At 41.9% G+C, this 27,507-nt stretch overlaps 1 protein-coding gene and 1 long non-coding RNA gene across 4 annotated transcripts in view; one reads left to right on the top strand and one right to left on the bottom strand.

Moving 5' to 3' along the window:
* RBPMS (RNA binding protein, mRNA processing factor) overlaps nucleotides 1–27,507 on the top strand; it is a 296,410-nt gene that overhangs the window by 116,271 nt on the left and 152,632 nt on the right. For all 3 annotated transcript variants that reach the window (XR_011020458.1, XM_068233602.1, XM_068233601.1), the window contains exons 2-4: nucleotides 10,398–10,475; nucleotides 16,235–16,273; nucleotides 23,907–23,969. Coding sequence is in view for 2 of the 3 variants with exons in the window: in XM_068233602.1 (XP_068089703.1) it covers nucleotides 10,398–10,475; nucleotides 16,235–16,273; nucleotides 23,907–23,969 (180 nt within the window). In the remaining variant the exon portion in view is untranslated. The remainder of the gene's footprint in view (nucleotides 1–10,397; nucleotides 10,476–16,234; nucleotides 16,274–23,906; nucleotides 23,970–27,507) is intronic.
* The window catches only part of LOC137506477 (uncharacterized), a 41,657-nt gene that overhangs the window by 2,976 nt on the left and 11,174 nt on the right, over nucleotides 1–27,507 (bottom strand). The window contains exon 3 of the long non-coding RNA XR_011020459.1: nucleotides 16,821–16,906. This is a non-coding gene — a long non-coding RNA (uncharacterized lncRNA). The remainder of the gene's footprint in view (nucleotides 1–16,820; nucleotides 16,907–27,507) is intronic.

Genomic DNA, 27,507 nt, shown 5'->3' with positions numbered 1-27,507 from the left:
CCATCAAGGAAGTGTCAAAGATCATATCTAAATTAGATGGCATAAAAGGTTTTAAATCAAAGAAATATATAAGGGTCGGGAAAAGACCCGGTTCGGGCGCAAAAAGGCCGCCAGCTTAAGCACAGCAAAAGGAAAATATGAAGATTCATCCTTAGAAATTGAACAAAAATAATGAAAAATAGAGAACATATGGCCATGAGCCAGAGCACTGCTGTCACAGAAATGGGGCGAAATCAATACCTTCATTAAGGCCCGGTGTCCGGAAGGCCTTAAGTTTGTAAATCCAGAAGGCCTCACATTGGAGGAGTCTCCCGTCCCAGTCCCCTCCCCGTGGGTCCTGGTGTACCCTATCCAAGCCAAAGAATCGAATTTTCCTGGGGTTACCCCCCTGGCAAATTGCGAAGTGTCGGGCTACAGGTGTCTGGTGTCCCTCCTGGATACCATAAGTGTGTTCATAAATACGTCTGTTAAGGGATCTGCCAGTCTTGCCCACATAAAAGGCCCCACAGGGGCAGAGGAGGAGATAAATTATCCCCTCCGTCTCACAGTTAACATAATGTCTGGTAGTTAATACAACGTCTCTCATCACAAGGGGGCACTGTTTACCGACATAGATGTACCTGCATTGGTTACAGGAATGACATGGGTAAGTGCCCAGAACTGTGCAATTACATAATTTGGTTTTGCCTCTACCTGAGTAGTGGCTACGTGTCAAGGTATAACCTATGGTGGTGGCCCGCCTGTAGGTAACAGAGGGCTCCCTCGGAACAAAGGGGGCAACACGCTGGTCGCCCGTGAGCACATGCCAATGTTTCTGAAGTAGGGCGCGGACCTGAAAGTGATGATCATTGTATTTGGTAATGAAGGAAAGACCCCTATCTAGTTCATTTCGAGACTTTTGTCCCGATGATTGATTGTATAGGAGAGTAGATCTAGGGGTATCGCAAGCTCGATGATAGGCTTTCTTTAGGTATTTTTTGGGATAACCGCGAGCCCTAAATCGTTGCTGTAAATCATTAGCTTGGGCATGGAAGTTCCTGTCATCAGAGCAGTTCCGTCGGGCTCTCAAATATTGCCCGACAGGAATACTGCGTATCTGGTGTGTGGGATGAAAACTTCTTGCATGAAGCAAGGAGTTAGCTGCTGTGGGTTTTCTATAAAGATCCGTCTGTAATACTCCCTGGTCGTTCACAGAAATCATAATGTCCAAAAACGGGATACTGTGAGTATCCATAGTCATGGTAAATTTGAGGTTGAAAACATTATTATTTAGCAAATTGACCAGATCAAACATCTGTTGTTGTGTTCCTGTCCAGATTAAAAATATATCATCGATATAACGATGCCAGGTAAGTACATGCCCCAAAAGATCACTCAGGTTCGCATCTGAAAAAATACATCGTTCCCATTCCCCCAGGTACAGGCATGCATAGGACGGGGCACAGGTGGTCCCCATCGCTGTGCCCTGCACCTGGAGGAAATGGGAGGAGTCAAACAAAAAATAATTGTTCTTGAGAATAAACTCCAATAGCCTTAAAAAAAACATATTATGAGGAATGGCATCAATGGGAAGGGTCGTCAAAACCGATCTGATCGTCTCAAGTCCCTCAGTGTGAGGGATACTGGAATAGAGGGCCTCGACGTCAAGGGTGACAAGCCAGGCACCAGTAGGGATGCTAATATCATCTAAAATGGTAAGTAGATGAGTCGTATCACGTACGTAAGAAGGTAATGCCCTCACATGGGGCTGTAAATGCGCATCCACATATCGACTTGCATTTTCAGTCAAAGAGGCACACCCCGATATAATGGGGCGTCCATTGAATTCTGAATAATGGGGCATCCACTGAATTCTGAATACTGTTAAAGCCGTATGCACTTAGGCACCTTTTGCTTAATATACGACTTTTATTGGCACAGACTTGAGGAAATGTTAGCAAAATGTGTCGTTGAGTGTGTACTTATAAATCTTCATATGTGGGCATTTAGACAGTATCATGATTGGAGGTAAGTGAATGCTTACACTCCATTATATATAAGGTATATATTTTTTTTTCCATCAGTCTTATCTAACTAATAGGGGATTGTAGTTCTAATCATAGTTAGCTATTGTTGCCCTTCGGTGTGACGCCCTGTAGCTTACCCAAGTGGGAACATTTTGTCTGTTGACTAATTAGGCTGTTGTGTTTGCCAAGTTATTGTTGTGAGTCACCTTATGTTTTCAGGATATATTATATCCTGAAAAAATATATATCTCATCACAGTTTACTGTGTACTGAGTGAATTCCAGGCTCCGGTGTCCATCCGCGTCATTTAGCACCAGAATCCACCACGTCCTGTGTTTAATGCGGGACTGTGGAGTCGGTACAAAAATCATCCAACTCCGACTCCTCAGTTTATGAAACTTCCGACTCCAACTCTGACTCCAGGTACCCAAAATGGCTCCGACTCCTTGACTCCTACCCCTTAGTCAAATACTTACCAGGGCTGTGGATTTGGTACAAAAATACTCAGACTTCCGACTCTTGACTCCTCAGTTTATGAAACCACCAACTCCAACTCTGACTCCAGATACCCAAAATTGCCCCGACCCCTCAACTCCAACTTTAACTCCACAGCCCTGGTTCATTGCAGTGTTTATCTCAATGTTTACCAGGGATTGTGCAAGCCTTGCAGTTGATTGAATTGTCTGACATGCTGTGATTTTATGTGCCCCCCCTCCCCCCGAGAGACAAGACACTGCCTTTCCATCCAGAGGAACAGTGTTTCTGGTTGAAATATTGTCAGTTTGAGTCTGGGTGGAGTCTGAAAATGTCCCACGAAGCTCAGTCAAACTCTCTATGCTTTTCTTCTTCTTCTCCTTCATTGTGGAACTGTTGTCAGTGCAATGGGCATGTTATTTGTATTGGCAGATTGTTTGTGAGTCGCGACTTTTGTAACACAGTGACTGCCTGTACTATGGTTTTCATATTTGCATTTCCAACATTTCAGTATTACAATATTTTCACTTTTGTATGTAAATTTGAGTATGGAAGAATCAGGGAGCCTAAAAATGTACAATGAGTACCTGAAACGGCACAAATATTTTCGTGAGGCTTGTTATAAAACAAATATTGCTAGTGTTGGCAAGATGTACTCATGCCATTTAGATTCCATTCCTCAAACAAACAAAAGTTTGTAGGGAATTCCAAGGCAGAAAATATAATTCTCCAAACATGTTCTGGGCCTGTCATGTATTGTCCTTCTGCATGTGGCTACAATAGTGTCACAGATGTAATACAGAGTTCTCTGTGGCTCTAGTGGCAGGTATAGTTTCATGCTAAAACGTATATCCTTATGGTACCCATACATTGTACAATAAAAACGTTTGATTTTACCTTTTGTTCAAACGATCAAATGAAAATTTAAAAAATCCTTTTTTTTCGATCAAGAAAAATAAACGATTATCCATTTTTTTTTTCAATAAAAATCCAATCTGGCATGTTGAAAAAAATCTTTATATTCAATCTAATGGAAATCGAATAAATTATCTAATCTAAAAAAAGTGAAAAAATTGTACCATGTATGGGCACCATAAGAAGAACTCCTGCAACGGGCTGGATTTCTTCCTGTGAGTTCTCCTTTGTTGATACCTTCACATCTGCACCACTGGTGACTGTTCACAGCAGGCAGGAAATAAATGGGAGCACTGGATCATAAGGCAAGGCTGTGGTTCATTAGTAGAGATGGTCAGTAAGATGTATGCAACCTGAAAATGGACCAATAAACTACCACCTCATGTGACTCAATTTGTCTATTTTCAAGCTGCATAAATTTGCATAATCCTGCATAAACTCAACTATTTGCATCTCACTGAACATCCCTATTGATAACATGCTAATGGTGGTGTGCAGACAATAGATGGACATAGCAATTTTAGGATGGGAGGGAGGCAGGAGACAGGTCAAGTCAACCACCAGGCAGATGGTCAAGAGAGGCTGCAGAAAGGAGAAAAGAAGATTAACTTCAAACAAACACAGGTTAGAAAACAAGTCAATCATTAAAACACCAGCATATGCAAACCCACAGAGAACTTCTTGGCTCAGATAATTATAGAGTGTCCTGAAAAGTCCTTGAAATGGGAAAACTTGCATGAAACCAGAAGCAGCAAGAGTTTTATTTCCATGTCGTATACACGTATTGTCAGCAGAAGATGCGGGCCTATTGGAGATATGCCCAATATGAGTTGGAGCCTCGGTGAGTGAAAAAGAGAGCAGCTGATGCAAAGTTATACAGTTATGAGAAAGGACTAATGGGCTTCGACAGGTTGGGGTTGAGTCTACACATTGCAAATAGCTGCAGCCTGGCCTCTTGATACATATTCTGGCTCTAGCTAAAGCCACTCTACTTCTTAATTAGATACAATGGAAGTGATTCAATCTCTGGAATTATGGCACTGATTGTGGCTCTACTGCCTCACTTCCATTTGTGGTTTTGAAGCACTGCTTTTTATTGTGGCTCTGGTGCCATAGTTATAGTTATGGATGGTTTTGGGGTTTGTTATCCTGATTCCAGTGCATGCTGCAGTAATTTAGTCTGGTACTGGTTGTATGACTGAAGTGTTTCTGCCATTATACAAGTGTATAAGGAAATAATTGGCTTTGTGGTCCAAAATGTGTATTGCTTTGTTAATGTTATGTTGTAATTCAAAACAGCATGAAACTGCTGATCTTTATGTGATAGATATACCATTCATTAGAGTTGAACTAGCTACATATCAGCATGGAATTAGTCAAGCATTAAATATATGAAAGACTTGGTTTGGCACAGTCTGACTTCATTGTTCTTGCTAGCTTATGGGGAAAATTAAAGTGAAATTGGATAGTATGATTACTTTAAAAGTTATTGGACTTTTTAATTCTGTAAAGTTTATTGAAGACTAGGAGATATTTGTTTGCAGTTTATAGAGCACAAACTGTGCACACTCCAAATCGTTCCGATTTTTATAAGTTACCCTCTCTTATTAGAATTTATTGTAGAACAGGCTAAAATTAGACGTTATGATTTGGTCCAAAAAAAACGTATAAAGTCTCTGTCTGCACAAAATTTTCTACTCCTCTTCTAAGCATCCAATAAGCTGTCCTAGCAATCAGAAAGTGAGATATAAACTGTTCCATGATCAAACAGGTCATACATGTGCACTGTTAGGTTTGTTAAATCAATAATTATGTCATATTGTTTTCTGAAAGAAATGAAGATGTTAACCAATAATTTGGGGGGTGTTGCTGTTTCTTAACCTGTGGTCGAGCAGCTGCCATGAGCCCTCCATCCATGCACTGTTTGTACTGTAGGTTTAATGTGATTATGCATTGCCATGTCTAGTCCTATCAATGGGGGAGAGAGGGGAAGGATGCCACTATTTAGATGTGTCTATGCCCTATTAAAATGTTGTTATAAAGCATAACAATTTGTGCTTCCTCTGCTGTTCACTTGTTTTGCTCCACTCTTTGACCACACAACAATTCTGCTGTTGGGGAGAGGAAGTGCAGAAAGTCTGCAGACTGAAGATAACGCCTTGTACACACTGAGTGTTTCTGTCACCAGCAGGGATTGGGACTCCAACCCTTGGCCAACAGTGCATAGCCAATGCTGTACAGATGCCTCATTAGCCAATACGTCTGCTGCTATTGGAGAGGGGAGGGGGGGGGAAAGGGGGAGACAAGGAATGGTGCACAATTAAGAAGTTTAACATGGGTTTGGTATGTGGGGAGACCAATGCTTCATTGCTCTCTCGGGTGTCGGGGCTTGCTAAAGATCTGGCATGTCAGATCTTAAGCACATATTGGACAGCCACTGTACACACGCTGGATTCAGTCAAGATCTTAGCCAAGGTGGTCCTTGTCATCTGCCACGGCATAGTTCAATGTAGCATGTGTATGAAGCTTTAGTGAGATAAATCTGGACTCACAGATTCAGGGCTTGAAGAGAAGCTATGCTGAGTATTACAGGATCTCATCCCAAAGCTCTAATTCAATGCTATGGAGATCCCCAGCTGCAGGAAGTCACATTATGGGTCACAGGACCCTATAGAAGTTGTATTTGTATTTCCAGTCGTTTATTTAAGAGCCGAGTGATGCAACACTGTTTTTCTTTGAACCTCACATTGCCGTATCTATGAAAGGGCAAGAGACAGTTACTGAATCTCTGTGTGCACACTGGATGTATTGTGCATTGCAGATCACTGTACGTGGTCATGTCCACTCATTTCCATGGGCATGAGTGGGTAAATAATGTCCTTGCTCTAGGATACCTAGGCCTCTTGAACTTGTAGTTATTCCTCTGCATGGGAGTACATGTATGAAAAGCTAGTTTACAGAAAGCTGTGCTGTATTTATCCTCTTCCACTCCTCATTACGTTGAGTACATTTCTCTCTAGGTGGACTGCCTTTATATTTTTAAGTGGACTTAAAGGTTTTAGAAACAAAAGATAGCTGCTATGCCAGAACACTAAACGTTTGTTTCCTTGCCAAAATCACTCATGTCCCTCCATATGCTGCCTATTCCCTTCCTTTCATCTTCAAATTAGGAGTAGCCCCCATAAGAGTTAATCATTACACAGAAGGATTTAAAGATTTAGAAACATTCCCCAAGATATCAGTTGTGTTTTGTATTCTTTAAAAAATGCCATTCATGCCTCAAGGGTTTTGTTAGTTTTTAAGAGGAGGAGATGGAAGATAAAAAAGCACCTGATCCAGCAGAGCTATTGAGACTTGTATATGACCTTCTAGATAAAGTCATGTATTTATTTAAAGTCATAGTTTCCCTTGTAGGAAAATCTAATCATGCTGTATGAAAGAGCCTCTTTTTCATATGCTCCTCTCCAGAAAGTATTTCAGGTCAGATCTCCCACACTGTAACTGAATGGATTCTTATCTGCTGTGGTATGAAGGAGTGCTGCTTTTATAAGCAATGATGTTATTGCGCTAATAAGTGGAATGTTAGAGAATATTTTGTTTACTATATCCTAGCAAGGCAACATACATTCTGACGTATCATTTTTGCAGGATGTTTTACATCAGTTGCAAGGCTACTAAGCCAAGGGCCCTAGTGTACCCCCCCCCCCAACACCCAGGTGCAGTCAAAACCGCCGCTCCCCCTGTCGCTAAAACACTGTTCTACATAAATCTTTTATCTTGAGTAATTCGGTATGTAGGAATGCATGTTTCATTATAATATGCCAGTAAGTGATCATGCTAACTCTAAGATGTACACAGCAGTGTGGGTGTGGTGCAGGGGTTTCTGGAATGTGGCGTGGGGTTTGTGGGAGTAGGAATAACCAGGATAGTGCCAGTCAGAGCCAGATGTTTCCAAGTGCAGAAATATGCCAAAGAGCATTGGGAAAAAGAGTGTATTATGAGGTGAATGTATGAACCTTCCCATTTAAAACCATGGGCAGTGCCTTTTGTATGCACTTTCGTGGTATAAAAGAGGACTACATAAAGTGTAGAGGGAGAGTCAAAAGAAAAACTTGGTAAAGAATGGTAGAGGGCTTGTTTATTTTTTCCTTGCTAGGTGCAGAATAGGTGTTACATACATAATGTGAGAAAAAAATAAGGAAAAATAACTGTTCAGAAAAAACAGGTCTTAAAGAACAAGCGACACCCATGCTAACCAAGAGATAAAAAACACATATATAAGTAGATAAATACTACTTCTACTTACATAACAGATGTATTGTGCTATCCACGTAATGATTCCTGTGAATTTTATAAAGGAAAAGCAGAAAATCCTATTCTAGGCAGTGGCCATTTTGCCAAGCTAATGCTGACATCATATCCTACCTCACTCTTGTTTTCCCCCCTCCCTTCTCTTGCTCATTGTGTATTAATTAGCTGCCCTCCTCCCAGAGTCTTCAGACACTCCCACTGAGGTGTATACTAACAACTGCACTGTCTTTTTTTTATTTACACATCCAATCACTGAGTCACCTCAGCATTTCTTGTAAACACAAGTGATCAGAGGGTGTTTCTGATCGGCAGCTAGGCAGGGAAATAAATGGAAGAGGAGAAATATATTCTAGATAAAAAGAACTCCCAGCATTCAACTGTTTGGCACTAGGTCCAATGCTCCTAAAGTATGTGATAACTCCAAACCATAACAGCAGAAAAAGTTTTGCAAGTTTTGAATGCAGGATTAGCATCTTTATCTCTCAGACCAGTTGCTATCGAAATTTGATTTTTATGGTGACAATACTGCTTTAAAGGGGTCCTGCAGGGGGGTGTTGAAGATAAAAACAGACACTTACCTGGGGCTTCTATGAGCCCCTGTAGCAATAATGTCCCATGCCGTCCTGCTCCGATCTGCCGTTTTCCGCAGCCGGCCCCGGTCTAGCGCGGCATGCCATCCAACTGCGGCTGCGCAGCCGTGGATCACTCCCACGTGCGTCATCAGAATCTTACTGCGCAGGCGCAGTACAAGAAAACTACGTACTGCGCCTGCTCAGTAAGCCTCGGATGACACGAGCGGGAGTGTACATTATCCGTCTTGTTAGATGAATAATTGCCCGGTGCCGGCGGCAGGGAACGGCAAATCGGAGGAGGACGGCGTGGGACATTACTGCTACAGGGGGCTGATAGAAGCCCCAGGTAAGTGTCTGATTTTATCTTCAACACCCTCCCCCCCCCCCTTCCCCCCAGAACCCCTTTAAAGCAAACCAAAACCCAGAACATCCTTTCTGCTCTAAAAGATAGGCAGCAGCATAATACCTCTAAAGAAAAACATTTATTTGTTACAGCTTATAGAACTCTTACAATAAATCTACATTGTCTAATTCCTGATTTCATGGGTGCACAGAAAGAGTTAGCCTCCTGTGTTTACATATTAGCACATAAATCGGCACACACCTCGGCACAGTTCAGACAGAGCAGACAGCACAAAATTAAACTTGCTTATTACTTGCAGATAAGGGCGAAGTACACATGGTGGATTTCTCTGTGTTTCCCTTGTCTCCTGTGCAAGAGTTTAGGTTCACTTTAAGAAGACAAACCCACCAAGCATTGTGTTTTAGTAGAAGGGCTTTTTTGGTCTCTTTTAGCCCCCTATACTTTCCTAGTGGTTTGGGTCACCCCGAGCTGTTTGGTTACTCTTTTGTACTGGTCCAAGCACCTATCCCATACCTGCCATGCACTGATGAGGACCAAAAGCTCGAAACCGGCTGTCTACATGTGGGGTTGATGTTGCTGTGTAAAATGTAAAGCTATATGCTTGCTAGACACAGAATGATTGGGGGACCCTCTGGACTATCTAGAGGCTTTCCTCTACTGAGGAAAATGTATTTTGGGTCGCTTCAGGAAGACCTTTGTTTTTTCTCTTTTATTATTATTATTATTATTATTTGGTATTCATATAACACTTACATCCTCTGCAGCTCTGTACAGTGTATTTTTTGTCACTTAAAAGTAACTGTCCCTCAGAGGGGCTCATGATCTAATCCCTACCTTAGTCATATGTCTATGTGTATATTGTGTAGACTATGTATCGTAATCTACGGACAATCTATGGGGAAGCCAATACACTTCTCTGTTTGTTTTTGGGAAATGGAAGGAAACTGGAGCGCCTCGATGAATCCCACACAGACACAGGTAGAACATACAGACCCCATGCAGATAGCGCCCTGGCTGGGATTCGAAACCAAGGACCCAACACTGCAAGGCGAGAGTGCTATCCACTATGCCACTGTGGGACCATGTTAGAGTCAATGAATACTTTATTCTTTTTTTTCTTAACAAGACCCGCTTTAAAAAGTCATGAAGTAAGGGTGTCTGCTCTTCAATATTTATGTAGACATTCATCAAAATTGCCTGGAGATTTGAAAGTTGTTTTTCTTGGTTTCCGAGAAGTAACACTATATATTGCAGGCAATAAGGCAATGCCATCTTTGCAGAAAAAAACATGTACTAAGTTAATGCTAGCTATTTCCAGAAACGGCTTATAGCCTAACGAATCTGATAGTATCTGACAGAAGAACAGCCTTCTATTAAGCCATTAACATATCCATTTTATCCTAGATGTATTAATGAGAAGCTGACTGGATGATATGAACACCACACACAGCTCTCAGAACTAATAGTAACAATGTAAGCCACCAGCCAGGCAGCTGGGAAGATAATGTCAGCAACACTAATGGATGTTCTGTTTTTGTAACCGTAAAGCTGATATAAACAAGCTTTAAAGGAGTTACCAGAACTTGCTTTGTACAGACCTACAGCAATATTAAACAAAATGGAAGAGTCAGGCCCTGCAGAAAAGATTATGTCATTTAATCATTCTACAAGGTATCAATCAATGTTAGACCTGAATGTTGCTTATTTTGGTGTTATTTAAGTGCTTTATCAGTTATTTTTTCTTTCTCTCTTTAGGTGAGGACGCTATTTGTTAGTGGATTGCCTTTAGATATCAAACCCCGGGAGCTGTATTTATTATTCAGACCATTCAAGGTATTTATTATCAACCAAATATTTTTCAACTTTGAGTAGAGAGATTTAGTTTGCATAGTATCTGTGAGGTTATGGCTCAGTAAAAAGACTGCATTGAAATGTTAAAGCAGTGGTTATTTGCAGGTCATCATTTCCAGCAAGTTTCTCATAGCCTTCTTTGCTACCCTCCTCACTGGCTTTGCTTTGAAAAACAAGGTACTAGGGAGTTGCCCTAGTACTTAATATTCTTCCAGTAATTCCTGGTAGAGGTGGCATGTAGCCACATCCCTACCCACCTGACCATTATAGCAACCCTATAGGTTGTGTGTGCTCACTCCGCTTAAATACCCCCCGCTGTGGGCAGGGGTATAGCTTCACGGGGTTTGGTCACGCCCCCTTCTTTTTCACAATTGGCATGCCCTCTTTTCATGCATATTTTCAAAAGCTAGACTGGAATCCAATGCAAGTTGGTGGGTATCACTACTGTTACTTCTGCAGGTGTAAGTACACAGCCTGGTTGGGCTTTCAATAGACTGACGTTTCAAGCAGGCACTGCAGGGTAAGTGTGGAATGATATTTCCAAGCAGAAACTGTAGGGAAGATATGAAGGCTGCTAAGAATGTAATCTTACCACTATCGGGGACTTTGTCTATGGCACACAATCACTAGACCGTTGTAAGAGCATGCACATGCACCACTGTCTGTGACAGCTTGGTTCCATTATATTAGCTCATACACTGTCAGAACACTATTATGCAGTTTTAGTATTTTGCAAAAGCCAACAATAAGTTCTGGCCCCATACCTAGTCATAACCCACTCCAGCATAATAGTCTATTTTACTCTGTATTATCTCTCTGCAGTTTCTCTTCACCCCTAACATTATACCTACCAAGGGTAAACATGATTCCATGCTTTAACAAGTCTCTTTCTAATGTTTCCAATCCCCTTCCCCAAATAAGACCAAGACCCACTAACATACAAAACGGTTCACCCTCCATAGGGGAGGAGGGATGACGGTACTGCACATGACAAAGTGGCTTCCCGCAGGCAGGGTTAGGAGGGGAACATTGCATTCAGCCAGGATGATCTGCCACTTCTGATCTTTCAGTGACACATCAGGGTGGCTGTACACATACTAGATTCTCAGCAGAGGCAGCCCACCCTGGCCAACAACACGCTACCCTGTGCGCCGACCCTTAGTCTTTGTAACAACCCTCTGATGTCTGTATGTGGTTCACATGTCTCTCACCAACAAGTTCAGCTTTAACACAATGTTAATTTCAAACACAGGTCTGCAGTAAATAGGTACCTAAAGAGGCACCATAGTGACATATAGTGCAATGTAGTAAATAATTCTTGATATCCAACTTTACGTTGGTTATCCTGGTTTCAGCATGAGAATCACACCCTATGGGCCTGATTCACAAAGCGGTGATAACTCAGTTATCACGCCTAAAAGACTTTAGGCGTGATAACCTTTGCACCGCTGAGTTAGCACCGCTTTGTGCTATTTATCGCGTGCAAAGTCCCGCGCACAAAGACTGCGCGCGCAAAACTTTGCGCGCGGGAATTTCGTGCGAGTTTCTTCTTATCATGCCTAAAGTGAGTTTAGGCGTGATAAAGGGCTTTTCACTGGCGTGCAAACAGTTTGCACCGCTTTGTGAATCAGGCCCTATGTCTATATATTGCTGTAAATTGGTATGTAGCCCTGCCCCCCTGGGTGATATCACAGCCTAGGCTGTTTAGCTATATGGAGTTATTTCGGTAAAGTTCCTCTTTTAATAATCTGTGATTTTTATTTGGAAATGTGTTTTGCCTCCCATAGTCTGTGTGTGAATGGTTATTGAGAGCTTGCTGTTTTTCTGCACTCCTTATGGACCCATCCTCTGCCCTCCTAATGACCATAGGATATAGCCACAGCACTAGACATTTTAAAAGAGATAAATTAATTAAATTCAATTTTACGATTTTTACGATAGTGGTCCTTTAACCCATATCCGCTAGTCCTGAAACCAGTATAGATGACTAGAGATGGTGAGAATTGCCTAGCTGGAGGAGTTGGGTGATAAAGGAATGGGTAGACATGATTATGACTCCGGCTTGAATCTCACTTCTTAATAAGTTGCACAGGTGCACTTTAAAGAACTGTCGCAAAAATCTTAAAATTTAAAACACATACAAATAAGATGTACATTTCTTCCTTAGTAAAATGAGCCATAAATTACTTCTCTCCTATGCTGCTGCCACTTACAGTAGGTAGTAGAAATATGACACTACCAACAGGTTTTGGGTTAGTCCATCTCTTTATGGGGGATTCTCAGCATGGCCTTTATTCTTTATAAAGACATTCCCTGATCTTTCCACCCCATGCTGCTGCACCCCTCCCAGATTTCCACCTGACAATCGATAACACAACCATTCACCCTACCTCCCAGCCTTGCTGTCTGGGTGTCACCTCTGACTCTGAACTCTCCTTCATCCCGCACATCAAAAACATCACCAGAGCCTGCAATTTCCACCTCCGTAATATCTCCTAGATCCGCCCCTTCTTAACTCCGGACACGACCAAACTGCTCATCCATGCCCTAATCATCTCCTGCCTTGATTACTGTAACTCCCTCCTTTCTGGCCTCCCCTTGAAATGCACTGCCCCCCTGCAATCAGTGATGAACTCATCCATTCTTCGCACCGCTCCGCATCCACATCTCCCCTTTGTGAATCCCTGCATTGGCTCCCTATCCGTTTCAGGATAACTTTCAAGATTCTATGCCTGGCGTATAAATCTGTGCGCAAAACCTGCCCTACCTACATCTCGGAGCTTGTTCATAGGTATACACCAGGTCGCCCCCTCCGATCCTCCAACGACCTTCGCCTCGCCATCCCACGCATTTCACACTCCCATGCCCGCCTGCAGGATTTCTCAAGAGCTGCTTCACCCTCTGGAACGCCCTTCCACCACCCATCAGACTTGCTCCCTCTTTCAACTCATTCAAGCAAGCCTTAAAAACCCACCTCTTTATGATGGCCTACCCACCTCCTACCACACAGTTACTCTCTACTGAATATTTAACAGCCCCACCTAGTGTTTCCACCCCACCCTTTAGATTGTAAGCCTCTGGCAGGGTCCTCCATTCCCTAATGTATTCTACAGGATTAGGTACTCCTGTCCTATGACAGCCTGTACTTGTATTACTGGGCCTACCTAACCAGCCCATATTGCATGATCATGTATTTTGTACAATTTGCATGTATAATTTTGTTCTATGTTGTATAACCTTGTTATGTCTGTCATCCTTGTATCATTGTATATATTTATTGCCCAGCGCTGCGTAATATGTTGGCGCTTTATAAATACAATAAATAATAATAAATAAATAATAATATTAATTCCCTGAAAATGATTAATACAAAGATGCTGGTCAGCTTCCCTGCTCGCTGCACACTATTTTGACAGTTGGATGGAGCAGCTGCCATTCACTAAGTGCTTTTAAAAATAAAGAAAACCCTGAGAACCCCCCTATGAGAAGATGGGCTAGTCGGTAATGTCAGATTTCTACTACTTACTGTAGGAGAAAGCAACATAGGAGGAAAGTAATTTATGGCTCATTTTACTCTGAAAGAAACATACTTCTTATTTGTATATGTTTACATGTACTGTGGGAAGCGAAAGTTTGTGCAACCTTGTTAATCGTCATGATTTTCCTGTATAAATCGTTGGTTGTTACGATAAAAAATATCAGTTAAATATATCATATAGGAGACACACGCAGTGATATTTGAGAAGTGAAATGAAGTTTATTGGATTTACAGAAAGTGTGCAATAGTTGTTCAAACAAAAATTAGGCAGGTGCATACATTTGGACACCACAAAAAAGAAATGAAATCAATATTCAGTAAATCATCCTTTTGCAGAACTTAAAGCCTCTAAACACTTCCTGTAGGTTCCAATGAGAGTCTGGATTCTGGTTGAAGGTATTTTGGACCATTCCTCTTTACAAAACATCTCTAGTTCATTCAGGTTTGATGGCTTCCGAGCTTGGACTGCTCTCTTTAACTCACACCGCAGATGTTCAGTTATATTAAGGTCTGGGGACTGAGATGGCCATTCCAGAACGTTGTACTCGTTCCTTTGCATGAATTAGTGGATTTGGAGCAGTGTTTAGGGTCATTGTCTTGTTGAAAGATCCAGCCCCGATGCAGATTCAGCTTTGTCACTGATTCCTGGACATTGGTCTCCAGAATCTGCTGATACTGAATGGAATCCATGCAACCCTCAACTTTGACAAGATTCCCAGTCCCTGCACTGGACATACAGCAGCATGATGGAACCACCACCATATTTAACTGTAGGTAGCAGTTTTTTTTCTTGGAATGCTGTGTTCTTTTTCCTCATTGAATAACGCCCCTTGTTATGCCCAAATAATCAATTTTAGTTTCATCAGTCCACAGTCCAAATGTGCTTTAGCATACCTCTGTTTGTGCTGTGGGCGGAGAAAAGGCTTCCTCTGCATCACTCTGACATACAGCATCTCCTTGTGTAAAGTGCGCCAAATGGTTGAAAAATTTATCCAGGAAAATCATGACAATTAACAAACTTTCACATCCCACTGTATTTTAAATATTTTTAAAGATTTTTGCAACAGAGGTCCTTTAAGTCACAATAACAACAATGAACAATTGATGCAAGATTTATATGTCTGTTTAGCCATCATCACAAACCTATTCACAGGTGGTTTTTACAACTTTCAGCTGCACAAGCTGACCCAGTACATAAAGGATTTCCTGGTAATATCGCAGTAAATTCTCATTTAAGAAGTGCCCCATCATATGCTGTATCCAGCAATTCTAATCTAATCAGCAACTGCCTATAAGTAGTATTAGACCACAACAATTGCCTATTTTGGACTGGTACATTAGAGAGGTGTTTTAAGTGTTTTCTTTCCAGCAATACCAGTGACAAGCAGTGGCATAGCAATACCGGTTGCAGAGGTAGTGACCGCATCGGGCCCTTGGCTCAGAGGGGCCCTGAGGGGCCTTCTCTCAAGCACAATAATATGTTTCTATTGGCCCTGTGTTGGTAATAATCACTTCTATAGATGCTTTAAATAGTAGTAATCATTAACAAACTGTTCCCCATCCCCTACTTGCACCTCTGATACTATGATTGTCCTTTGCAGGTTTTGGTGCGCCGTATCAATTGTTTTGTATAGAGTGCTTGGGGACCCCATGTAAAACTTGCACCAGGGCACACGGCTCCTTAGTTACGCCACTGGTGACAAGGGATGGTCAATGAGAATTGCTTGAAAATGGACCAATCAAATCCCGCCAAGTGGAAATTGATGGGTCTATTTTCAAGCTGCATACATATGCTTGAAAGAATGTGCATAATCCTGCATCAACTCGGAACTTGCATCTCACTGATCATCCCCACTATTGACCAATGAAATACCACATTTTAGACCCGTGTTATCTTTTTGATGCTACACTTTTTTTGTTTTCTATTAATACTACTGCCTCAGACAGTGGCATTTGTACGGTTATATTGATAGGCCATCTCAGTTTTATGACTGCATAATTCTGTATGCTTACGCATTAGTGATCTCTTTTAGTTGTTCTGAAATTCAATAGATCATGGGAAAAAAAAGAGCACAAAACAATGAATAGTTTATAACTGCAGCATAGGTTGTTTGATGGGCAAGATAATCATTTTTGTTCAGTAAGTGTGGATGGATTTTAGAAGCTTTTCATTTTTTATTGTGTTTTCTATTTTTTTTTTTAGGGTTATGAAGGATCATTAATAAAACTCACCTCAAAGCAGGTAAGCAGTCGTTTTCAATAGAAGTTAAAAGTTAATATATATATATAGTGATCATACACTTAGACCCCTTTCACACTTGCTCAATTACATCTCACAAAATCAGTGCATCCCATCGCAGAAGCCATGATAGTTCTATGGAGCTATCACATTGATTGCATTGCAGCACAGGGGGTGCTGTCGGGATGATGCAAGATTTACAATACATCGTGCAGATTTAGCCCAGAAGAGAGGCATGCTGTGCTGTCATTAAAAAGTATGCCTTACTGTACGGTCACTCCGCAGCAGTAACGTGCTGTGCTACCTTTTGGGACTGTTGCAGTGCAATCGAAGAATAATACCATTGCAACAGCATGATAAAAGTGTAAAGGGGCCTTAATATGAGTTATCAGACTGTATCTGGAGACACCTCTCAGCTGCCACTGTAAAGGACTACATATGCTAAACCTGAAGTTGCCTCTGATAAGTTATACTGTTATAAAGCTGCATTACAGAGTTTGATTACCTGTGATGATGATGGTAGGAAATCTGAAATGTGATTCCACTTTACCTGTAGTCTTTACACATTCTGTACATCAGGTCTGGTATAAACTGAAGCCAGCTTGTCCGGAAGCCTCTTCCGGTGTCCTTGTACTGCTGTTCGTGACATGTTGCAGATATTTGAGTCAGATCAAAGATGTATGAGTATCCTGTTATAGCCAGTACACTACTTCAGGTCTAGTATTACTGATAAGGGCTTTTTTTGACATGAGATGTTTACTGATCTCATCTTCAACTATATACTGTGTGTGTGTGTGTGTGTGTGTATACAGTATATATACATGTATATACACACAAATTAAAAAGGTAAAGGGAACCCGAAGTGAAAGGTATATGGAGGCTGCCATGTTTATTTCCTTTTAAACAATACCAGTTGCTTGGCTGCCCTGCTAATCCTCTGCATCTATACTTTTCGCCATAGACCCTGAACAAGCATATGCAGATCAGGTACTCTGATTCAGGATTTACTGGATTAGCCATATGCTTGTTTCAGGGTTTTGACTCAGACACTACTTATGCCAGAAGATCAACATGACTGCCAGGCAACTGGCATTGTTTACAAGGAAATAAATATGGCAGCTTCCATATCATTCTCACCTCAGGTTCCCTTTAATAATGGTTAACATATTTTTAACATTTATTTATTTTTATTTTTTGCTTGATGCGAGCTAAACAGTATTTTATCAATAAGGTGTAAAATCTTTTTTGTAAGAAAACATAAGATGAAAAATGCATTAATCAAAGCCAGTTTGAGGTTGATTTTGTATAATTATGTTATAAGTTTACTTACCCTTTAAGTTGTGCATTGTGCCCTAGGAACACTTGACTTGCACAGTGTGTATAGTAGGTTTAGCCAGGCATGAAATACACTAAAGTAATGTATGTATGCATGTATAACTAAACTCATATCAACTGACTTTTAAATGTTGGTGGAAAGGAATGCTCCAATTATACAAGTAGAAAAGTTGCCTTTTAGCCTTTACTACCATTAAGTATTGGCCTGCTGTGCTTATTACTTTTTCTAGAACCATTAAAGAGACTATAGATTAAAAGTTAAAGAGCCTGAGCTGAACACAGCTGGCAATTCAGCCCACCTGCATCCACCCAGATTTATACGTCAAAAAGCCACATATCTGTACCTTTATTATTTTGCCTTATTATGATGCACCAATGCAAAGATGCAGTGTGGATATATTTGCTTGTGCAAGAGATATTACACCTTTGTTTAAAGCCCTATTGCATTTTCTAGTTTTGAATACATGTAGATGACAGTAAATATGCATGAATTAGTAAAGCACAATCTTCTACACTGCATGCATTTAGCTCCTTATTTCCAGTAGATTGGGTAGAGGCGGGACAAGGTCCTCCAGCACCCAAGGCTGAGAAACCAAAGTGCGCCCCTCCATCCCTCCCACCCCAGCCATCACACACTGATTGCTATTAGACTAAGAGGCCCCTCCCCCTACACACACACACACACACCTTAATCTCTAGTTATCTGGCTTGCAGTCACTGCTATGTATCCCCTTTTCTTATATATCTCTGCTTCAAACACAATAGGGGAATGATAGCTGAGTGAGTTGTGCGTCCCCTCCTACACTGCGCCCTGAGGCTGGAGCCTCTCTCGCCTCTGCCTCGGCCCAGCCCTGAGAGTGGGAGCTCCTTCTTTAGCACAAAGCTGATCACCTGACTCAGCCAACTTCCCTCTCACTGCTGAGAGAGATTAACTATACACAGCTCTGCAGTCCCTCACTACTTAGTGAGCAATGAATCATTTAACCCTTACCCCCCACCCACCTCAGTGTTTTTATAATGCCACGCATTTCTCTCACCACCCTGCTCTGCCTACAATAAGGGCCCTTTCACACGAGCAGTTGATAGGCAGTGAAAAGCTTGTTGAACTCTCACAACTGCTTGTTGCTGCCTGGTAAATGCTCGATGCTTCTTGGTAACTGCTCGCTACCGCTTGTTTACTGCTCACAGAGCAGGTAGTTCAACTGCCCATGTGAAAGAGCCCTAAGAGATCATGGGCCTGATCCAATTCAAGTTTTCTCCTGGGAGATCATTTTTCATCTTCTTTTTAAAATAACTTTTTAGCACTCGCAATTGAAAAAGTAACACAAAGAAGGTGAAAAAGTAGTATCAAGATTATTCTGAGTATTTTCTTGCTGGTGGCTTAAAATGCATTTTATTGATAAGGTGTAAAAATATTACCAAGGAGAAAACATAGGGGTAAAAGTGATTTGGATCGGGCCCCACTTCTCACTGGTGTATTGTATAGGTCCACCATCATCCCTGTACCCAAAAAGCAGGGCGCATCCGACCTCAACAATTTCAGGCCTGTCGCCCTCACATCGGTCATAATGAAAACTTTCGAAAAGGTGGTCCTGCCCCTCCTTAAACACAAAGCAGAAACCCAGCTAGACCCGTACCAATTTGCCTACAGGGCAAATAGGTCGACCGACGATGCCATCAACATCTGTCTGGAGCTTGTCAACAATCACCTTGACAAACCAAATTCATATGACAGGGTTCCCCTCCTCGACTTCAGCTCAGCATTTAACACCATTAGCCCCCAAATACTACAAGAGAACCTGGCTGAGCTCGGGGTCCACCCCACACTCCAACTGTGGATCAATGACTTCCTTACAAACAGATCCCAGGTGGTAAAGCTGGGCCCCACCTCCTCGCAACCAAGGACCACCAACACAGGGGCCCCACAAGGCTGCGTCTTGTCACCATTCCTGTTCTCCCTTTATACGAACAATTGCAGATCCTCGGCGAGCTCTGTCAAGGTAATCAAATTTGCAGACGACACCACCATAGTCGGCCTGATCCGCCACCAGGTGGACAGGATCTGCCACTGGTGCAAGGAGAACAAGCTGGTCCTCAATAATGCAAAAACGGTTGAGATTATCATTGACTTTAGGAAACATGCCTCCACCCCACCTCCTCTGCACATTGGTGGAAAGGAGGTGGAGAAAGTGCCCTGTGTCCGCCTCCTGGGCACCACCATCTCCAACACCCTGAAGTGGAAGGCAAACACTGTCTCCACCCAGAGGAAAGCCCAGCAGAGGATTTACTTCCTCCGCCAACTGAAGAAGTTCGGCATGTCACGGGAACTCCTGACGAACTTCTATACCGCAACCATCGAATCCGTCCTCTGTTCTTCCATCACTGTCTGGTATGCTGGCTCCACCGAAGACGACAGACGCAAACTACAGAGGGTCATCAGGACAGCGGAAAGGATCATCGGGAACACACTCCCTGCCCTAGACTTCCTCTATAATGCCAGACTACGCTCCAGAGCACTGAAGATCGCCAAGGATCCCTCCCACCCTGGCCACCTGTTTTTCAATCGGCTCCCCTTGGGGCGGAGGTACCGGTCCATCTCCACAAGGACCACGAGACACAAAAACAGCTTCTTCCCCTCAGCTGTAACTTCGCTGAACTCTATAAACTCTGCCCGTGCTCTCCCCCCCACAGACCCCCCATGCTGACTATCTGCCTGAAAACCACATGGCAGATGTTTGAAAAAGTATCATGTATGTTTTTGAGATGAAGTGATGTCTACTATGTTCTATGCTCTTTACTCCTATGTTCTTTATATATGCCCTGTATTCATGTGCCAAACCCAATTCCGGGCACGACCCAGTCGTGCTTGGCAAAATAAATGTGATTCTGATTCTGATTGTATATATGTTTTTATCTATTAAGATACACATTAGGGAGGGTGTGGGAAGGATAAAGGCTGTATTGCATTAAGCAGGATTGATAAGCAGACTCTGTAGGCTGTCTTAGGCCTCTTCTCCACGGACTGTCGAGCTTTGCAGTTACTAGGCAGCAGTTAGCAGTTACCAGGCGGCAGTGAGCAGTTGCGAGAGTTTGAGAGGCATTTCACTGCCTATGAACAGTCCGTGGAAAAGAGGCCTGCCTTATTGCAGGGTAAGAGCAATTTCAGCTTACTGACAGTTTAGCTGGCTGCAGATTGGAATGGAAAGGTATAGTTGCAGTAAAGGTTACAGGTGAGCCTGCAACACTCACTACAAACTGGAGGGGGACAAATACACCTGGAGGAGACCGGCAGGGGATTTGTCAGTCATCAGGAAATTCAACGCAGTTACCACCGTGCACCCAATCAAGCCCTTTCTAATGAGATTTTCCAGCATACCTGATCGATCATTTGGATAATTTTAATTGAAACGATCGATCGGGTGTCCATGTTGCGGCATCAACCTCTGCCAGGTTTGGTCATTATGATCAAATTGGCTGGATATCGATGCTGAAAATCAAGTAAAGTATGGGCACCCTACTAAAATAGTCATTATTGCTAACCTATGAATATTTCTACTGATACATGACAGAGAAAGCTGCCTATTGATGGGATTCAATCCAAATGTGATCTCGAGAAAAAAACTACTGATATTTTTCTGCAAGTTAATATAATAATTGAGCGTATTAACATAGCAACAAACTTTTTTTTTTTTTAAACCAAAGCCATAGCAACAGACTTTGGTCTTGGAAACAATGTAAAAAAACGTATGTCCTCTGATTACTTAAAAAGCAATTGTATCAGCATAAAGCCTTCACATTGCTACACAGTAGTCACATTGATTAGGAACAGATGGATTTTCCACTTAATTTGGGAATCTCTCATAATACACTTTTTTGTGTTCTGATGGCTTTTTAAGCCTTGCAGAGGTCATTCATGGTCAGTGAGTATATCTCAGAGCAAAGAAAGGAATATGAGACACTAATAATGTTCTTGGTCTGCATAAGCTGCTCATATGATGTTACCTTTTACTGAACAGTTAAACTTGATAAAATACATTCATGACATGATTCCAAAAACATATGTAATGAAGGCATGCATTTTATTCCAATGAGGATACTTTGTCATGCTGGCATCTGGATTACCGCTAGGATCCATTTTTAAGTTACTAGAGAAAACTGTTTGGGTCAGGCCTATTTAGACTTTAGTTGTGGCAGGTTTCCGGGCTCTGAGTCATATCTGACTGGAATAGGTAGTATATCCATATGGAAACCCTAGAGCAGTGTTTCACAACATTGTTATAGCATGTGCCCCTTTATAAGTAACTATGCTGGCCCGGTACCCTTCCGTGGGTGACAAGTACCCCTTGACACAAAAGGGTTTGTTAGGAGTGATCCATATTTATGAATACATGATTTTAAAACATTGCTTTAATTGACTACAAATACTTATTTATGTCTCTCTATATATAAATCTTAAAACTAATTGTAATGGATTGACGGTGATGTTCAAGTACCCACATCTATTCACCCCTGGGTACATGTATTTAGAACCTAGGCTTTGTAGCATTTAGTATTATGCATTTAGGTTTTGTTGCATTCCCCTGTGATTTTCTTTTTTTTAAAACATAATCTTCCAGTGACAGGCAGACTAGACTATACCATGACCCTATCCCCACTGTCTGCATAACCTCCCCTTGTACGCCTCCCTGTGTTTTGCAGATATGTGCCTTTAGCAACAGGTAACAGCTTATCCCCTCTCATAAGCATAAGCCTAGGTGCTGTGTGCACAGACTTATACCTCTGTACAACATCGGGAGATGTATGGAGGTAAAAGGCTGCACACACAGCCCTCTTCTGGCTTGAAAAGAGGAGCCTGCACTTGCCACTGGATGAAGATAAATGTAATGCTCCACTATGCTTATATGGTGTGTGTGTGTGTGGGGGGGGGGGGGGGGGGGGGCGCATGTCAGACTGATAAAGGCAGGCTATTATTAATATCTGGTGGTAAAGGGCAAAGTCTTCTTAATACCGATACCTGCCGGGGGGAGGGGTAGGAGGGCTACCTTAGTCTAATATCTGGGGGCACAAATACTTCCTAATAATTAAGGGGCGGGGGTTACTAATACTGCCTAATGCCAAATATGTGGGGGTGGGAAGCCTATTGGCTACCTAATGATGATGTCTGGGAGGGAGAGAGGGGCACAGGCTACCTAATATTAATATCTGGGGAGGCAGAGGTAAACCTTAACTAATGCTGATATCTGGAACTTTCAAGACTACCTACGTTTTTTACATTTGCTGATGTCTTTGATCATTCGATGTTGACAGACAAAAGAGGTGTAGACTGCACAGGATCAGTATTAAAAAATGGCTTGCGTAGTAATCACACGTTATATACATGTTTGTGCTAAAGTGGAGTTTCCTGTTAAAGGGACGCTGTTGTCAGTTAGTTTTCTTTTCTTTTTGGTGTTTCAAATCTTGATACATGTGTTTTAATGTACAAAGTTCCCTAATAATCCTGGCCGCTCATGAAGCTCACCCTAACTGGCTGCAGCCCTGAAGCGCTTTGAGTCCACCAGGAGAAAAGCACAATTTAAATGTTATGTGTCTTGTCTTTTCTTGTAAACAGCAGGGTTATCTTACTGCTTTACTGTCTTTCTGCAGTGGTTTGTGGTAAATGGCAATGGGGCTGAGTATAACAGAATAAAAGTATAAAAGGGAGACCTAAGGAACTTGGACATGTAATCTATATAACTGACACATTATTAGACTAATTATGTAAATATACAATTACATTTAGATCAGTAAATATAACCTTGCCTATACATGAAGTAGTGAAATGTACTTTCCATTACTTTGGAGGTAATGGCATATTAGCTACAGCTAACTAACAACTAGCCAGCTCTTTTCACAAGAAATGAAGGTTCATTCAAACTTGCTGCCACATATTTGTTGTTTAGCAAAGGTTTTTTATTGGAAAGGAATGATTCTAATTCTGTCACATCGGTTAAGCTTGCTTGAAATTTTTTATCACTGGCCCCACAGACTTTTAAAACAGACTAGGTGCTTATTATTCCGCCCTGTATGCCCCAGTTCTCATGAGGTATACTTGAATCTAAAACACTGCTAAATTTTGTGTATAGATTCCCTTGACAAGGTCTATAGTAAAGTACAGTACATAGACCTCTACTGAATACACAAATAGAAAATGCTATTACAATAAAACATGTTTTCCTATACTATGTGTTTTATACCATCCTTTATTGATACTTTACCATAAGGATTACATTTTTTAATATATTTCTTTTTTTTTCATTCACAGCCTGTTGGTTTTGTAAGTTTTGATAGCCGATCAGAAGCAGAAGCTGCTAAGAATGCTTTAAATGTAAGTAACTCCAGTTCTCTGATGCCCCCCAGTATCATGGACAGATGAGGATAGGTACCAATTATTTCATCAACAACCCTGTATTACCTGCAAGTGTTCATTTACAGATATCTGAAATAAGCCGAAATAGGCATATTGACTGTACTGTATTAGTAAGTGTGCACACAAAACATTGTGGTTTGATTGGTTGTTACATGTAATTCACTTTTTTCAAAGGGAAAGTACTCACTGAGTACTCACTGAAACAAAGGCTCAACTGCAAAGTTACATTTTATGTAGCATGGGGCTAAGTTTACTGTTGTTACTCTCTTTTCAGAGATAGCAAGAAGTTTGGAATCTGGATTCTTCCATTTATTGAGAGGTACAGACTAACCAGCAAGCTCATGGTGACCCAGAACTCATTGGAGTGTGTAAGGGACTACAATGGTCCTAAAAGCCCCCTTACTAAGATATTAAGAAAAACAAAAGTTTGCTTTCCTAAAACAGAAAGAATTTGCAATAATTCAGGTTGGAGTGAGCTTGAGATGTCTCCCAGAGCAACACTGCTGAATATATGCAAATAACCATTGTACCCTTAGAAGCTAAACACACCTCCAGAACCGCTGGAATGCAATGATGTGTCAGCTTGTTAATTTGTACAGAGCCATAATAATCCAACATGCATACAGACTGTTTCGGATTGTTTGATCCTCATCAGTGCATGGCATGGATTAATTTGGCTCTATGCAGTAGGGCAAACAAACTTAAAAAGAAAACAAAGTAAGCTTTTGTATAATCAGCAGCCTTCTTCAGACCTAATTCCGGTATGCTCAGGAGTTAAGTCTAAAGAGGGCTGATTCGACAAAAGCTTACTCTTTTTTTTATCAATTAGTATGAATCACCTTGCAATGTTGCATTTGCTCCATTGTTCTATGGTTTCCATGATGCAACCTTGAGCAGGGCCCCTGGCATTGTCCTGTTTTAATTTCTCACCAAGGCTTTCCATTGGCCCACTCCGTTTGGAAAACTCAAATAAGCCCTGCTAGGGAATTCAAATAGGTCCCGTTGCCACATATTTGAATTTTGGTATCCTTTGTTTAAATGTTTACCTGACTGTAAATTGCAACCCCTCTGCTTTAAAATCAGGCCTACAGAATACAGACATAGAGGTGATCATTTCTTACAAGCCAGTATCTTTTAAATGGAGCGAAAGTCAATAATACAGGTATATCATTAATCATAGCATCAATATGTTCTTTAAGGTTTGAATGAAGGTTATTAGACTAGGACGGAGAGTTAGGGCAGAGGAGTCATGTGAAGGGGGCAAACAAAACATACTGAAGTTTATTGTTACTGCCAAGATCAGCTTTGTTTTCCCCCGAAGCCAAAAATACTACACACAATGTAGATATTTGATCAATGTTTACTGCCCACAGGTTTGCCTTAAAGAGGACCTCCAGGCTGATATACAAAAACTTGCAGTCTTGCTGTGATGTCCCGCAAAGCCGTCCCAAAGATCCTGCATCGCTCCACTTCTGGCACCTGTTCCCACCTCTCTCCTTCCTTGGAGAAAAACACCCGGCTATTTACAGCAGTAAATAGCTGGGCATTTTTTCTCCGAGTAGAGAGGGGAGGCGGGGCCAGGCACCGTAAGTGGAGTGACGTGGGGTCTTCGGGACGGCTTCACACTGCAGGTAAATATAGCTTTTTCTTACAGCAAGGTTACAAGTTTTCATATATCAGCCTGGGGGTCCTCTTTAAGTGTTTCATTTTTTTTCTTTTTTTTTTGTCTTGCAGTAATTAAACCTGCATTGCTTTGTTAGGACTTTTTCCACTTCACATTGTGCTGACACATCAGGTTGGCAAATGACATTCTATACTGTTCTGTAAAACAATACACAGGGTGGAGAGGACGCTTGCCAGTGTATTGCTTGCTTTGAATCCTGTGAAGATTTTGCTATGTAAAACAGTTTTTAAAGCGTTTCATGTGAACCAGAGCTGTTGGTATTTGCCTTTGTGATAATAGTGAGCAGGCACACTGTGAAAAGTATTGTTAAAGAGATTTCTTTTACCAGCACTAGATAGGTATTGTTAACTCAGACATAGTCCCTGATCTCAAAGTGCTGTATGTTATTTTAAAAAATATTTCCACTCAAATAGAATAATATAACGATATATGGTACAAATTTGTTCTGCACCGTTCTTGTATAACTGATGATAGTTTGGTGACTTAAAGGACACCTGAAGTGAGAGGGATATTGAGGCTGCCATATTTATTACCTTTTAAACAAAAACAGTTGCCTGGCATCCTGCAGATCTTGCATGCATCAGTAGTGTCTGAGCCACACACCTGAAACAAGCTTGCAGAAAATCCTCACAGCAGGGCCGGGCCGAGGCATAGGCTGGAGAGGCTCCAGCCTCAGGGCGCAGTGTAGGAGGGGGCGCAGAATTCATTCAGCTGTCATTCCTAATTGTGTATGAAGCAGAAATAAATAAGAAAAGGGGATACATGGCAGTGACTGCAAGCCAGATGACTAGATATTAAGGTGTTGGGGAGGTTGTGGGCCCTGTGGCGCCTCTTAGTCTAATAGCAATCAGTGTGGTACGGCTGGGGTGGGAGGGATGGAGGGGCGCACTTTGGTGTCTCAGCCTTGGGTGCTGGAGGACCTTGTCCCGGCTCTGCCTCACAGACTTCAGTCAAACATCTAGTCTGCATGCTTGTCCAGGGCTAATGACTAAATGTATTAGAGGCAGAGGATTATCATGCCATGGATTAATGTGGCGGGCTTTATAACCTGAATAATTGCAAATACCTTCTGTTTTAAGAATGCAAACTTCTATTTTGCATAGCATCTTAGTAAGGGCCTGAGCCCACTGGTGCAGTTGTATCCGCTTTTCAGTTATACATCAATGTTAGAGATGCTGAAAAGAGGACAAAAGTGGATACAACTGCGTCAGTGGGCTCAGGCCCTTAGAGGGCTTTTTGGCAGTGGTGCTCGGATACCATTTTTCACTATCTGGAACTAATTTGGATCCAGATACCCAGGTATCCGATCCGGGTCGGATAGCCAAGTTCAAAATTTTCCAATCCAGATCCGAATCGGATATCCGACTCCAGTATCCGGGATATCCGGCCGGATTCGGATATCTGGATAGAAAAACCAGAAGTGCCCTTTAAATTGCTTTAAAAACGTTTTTAAGGGTAAATGAGGCATGTAACATAATTATTTTGCAAAGGGGAACACTAATTGATGATGTGGGGACTTAAAATCCCCCCCCCCCCAAAAAAAATGGCTGTCAATTAACATCATGCCTAGGTTCCAGACAGCGGTCGTGCAGCCCACATTGTGTGCAAAGTGCCACGTGCAAAGTGCCACGTACAAAGTGCCACATGCAAACACGTGCAAAGTGCCATGTGCAAAGTGCCAAGTGCAAAGTGCCACATGCAAACACGTGCAAAGTGCCAAGTGTGAAGTGCCACGTGCAAACACGTGCAAAGTGCCATGTGCAAAGTGCCACGTGCAAAGTGCCACGTGCAAAGTGCCACGTGCAAACACGT

The sequence above is a fragment of the Hyperolius riggenbachi genome, chromosome 1 (assembly GCF_040937935.1).
Source record: "Hyperolius riggenbachi isolate aHypRig1 chromosome 1, aHypRig1.pri, whole genome shotgun sequence".
NCBI lineage: Eukaryota > Metazoa > Chordata > Amphibia > Anura > Hyperoliidae > Hyperolius > Hyperolius riggenbachi.
Note: the sequence above shows the minus strand (reverse complement) of the source record. Positions and strands in the feature narration are given on the sequence as shown.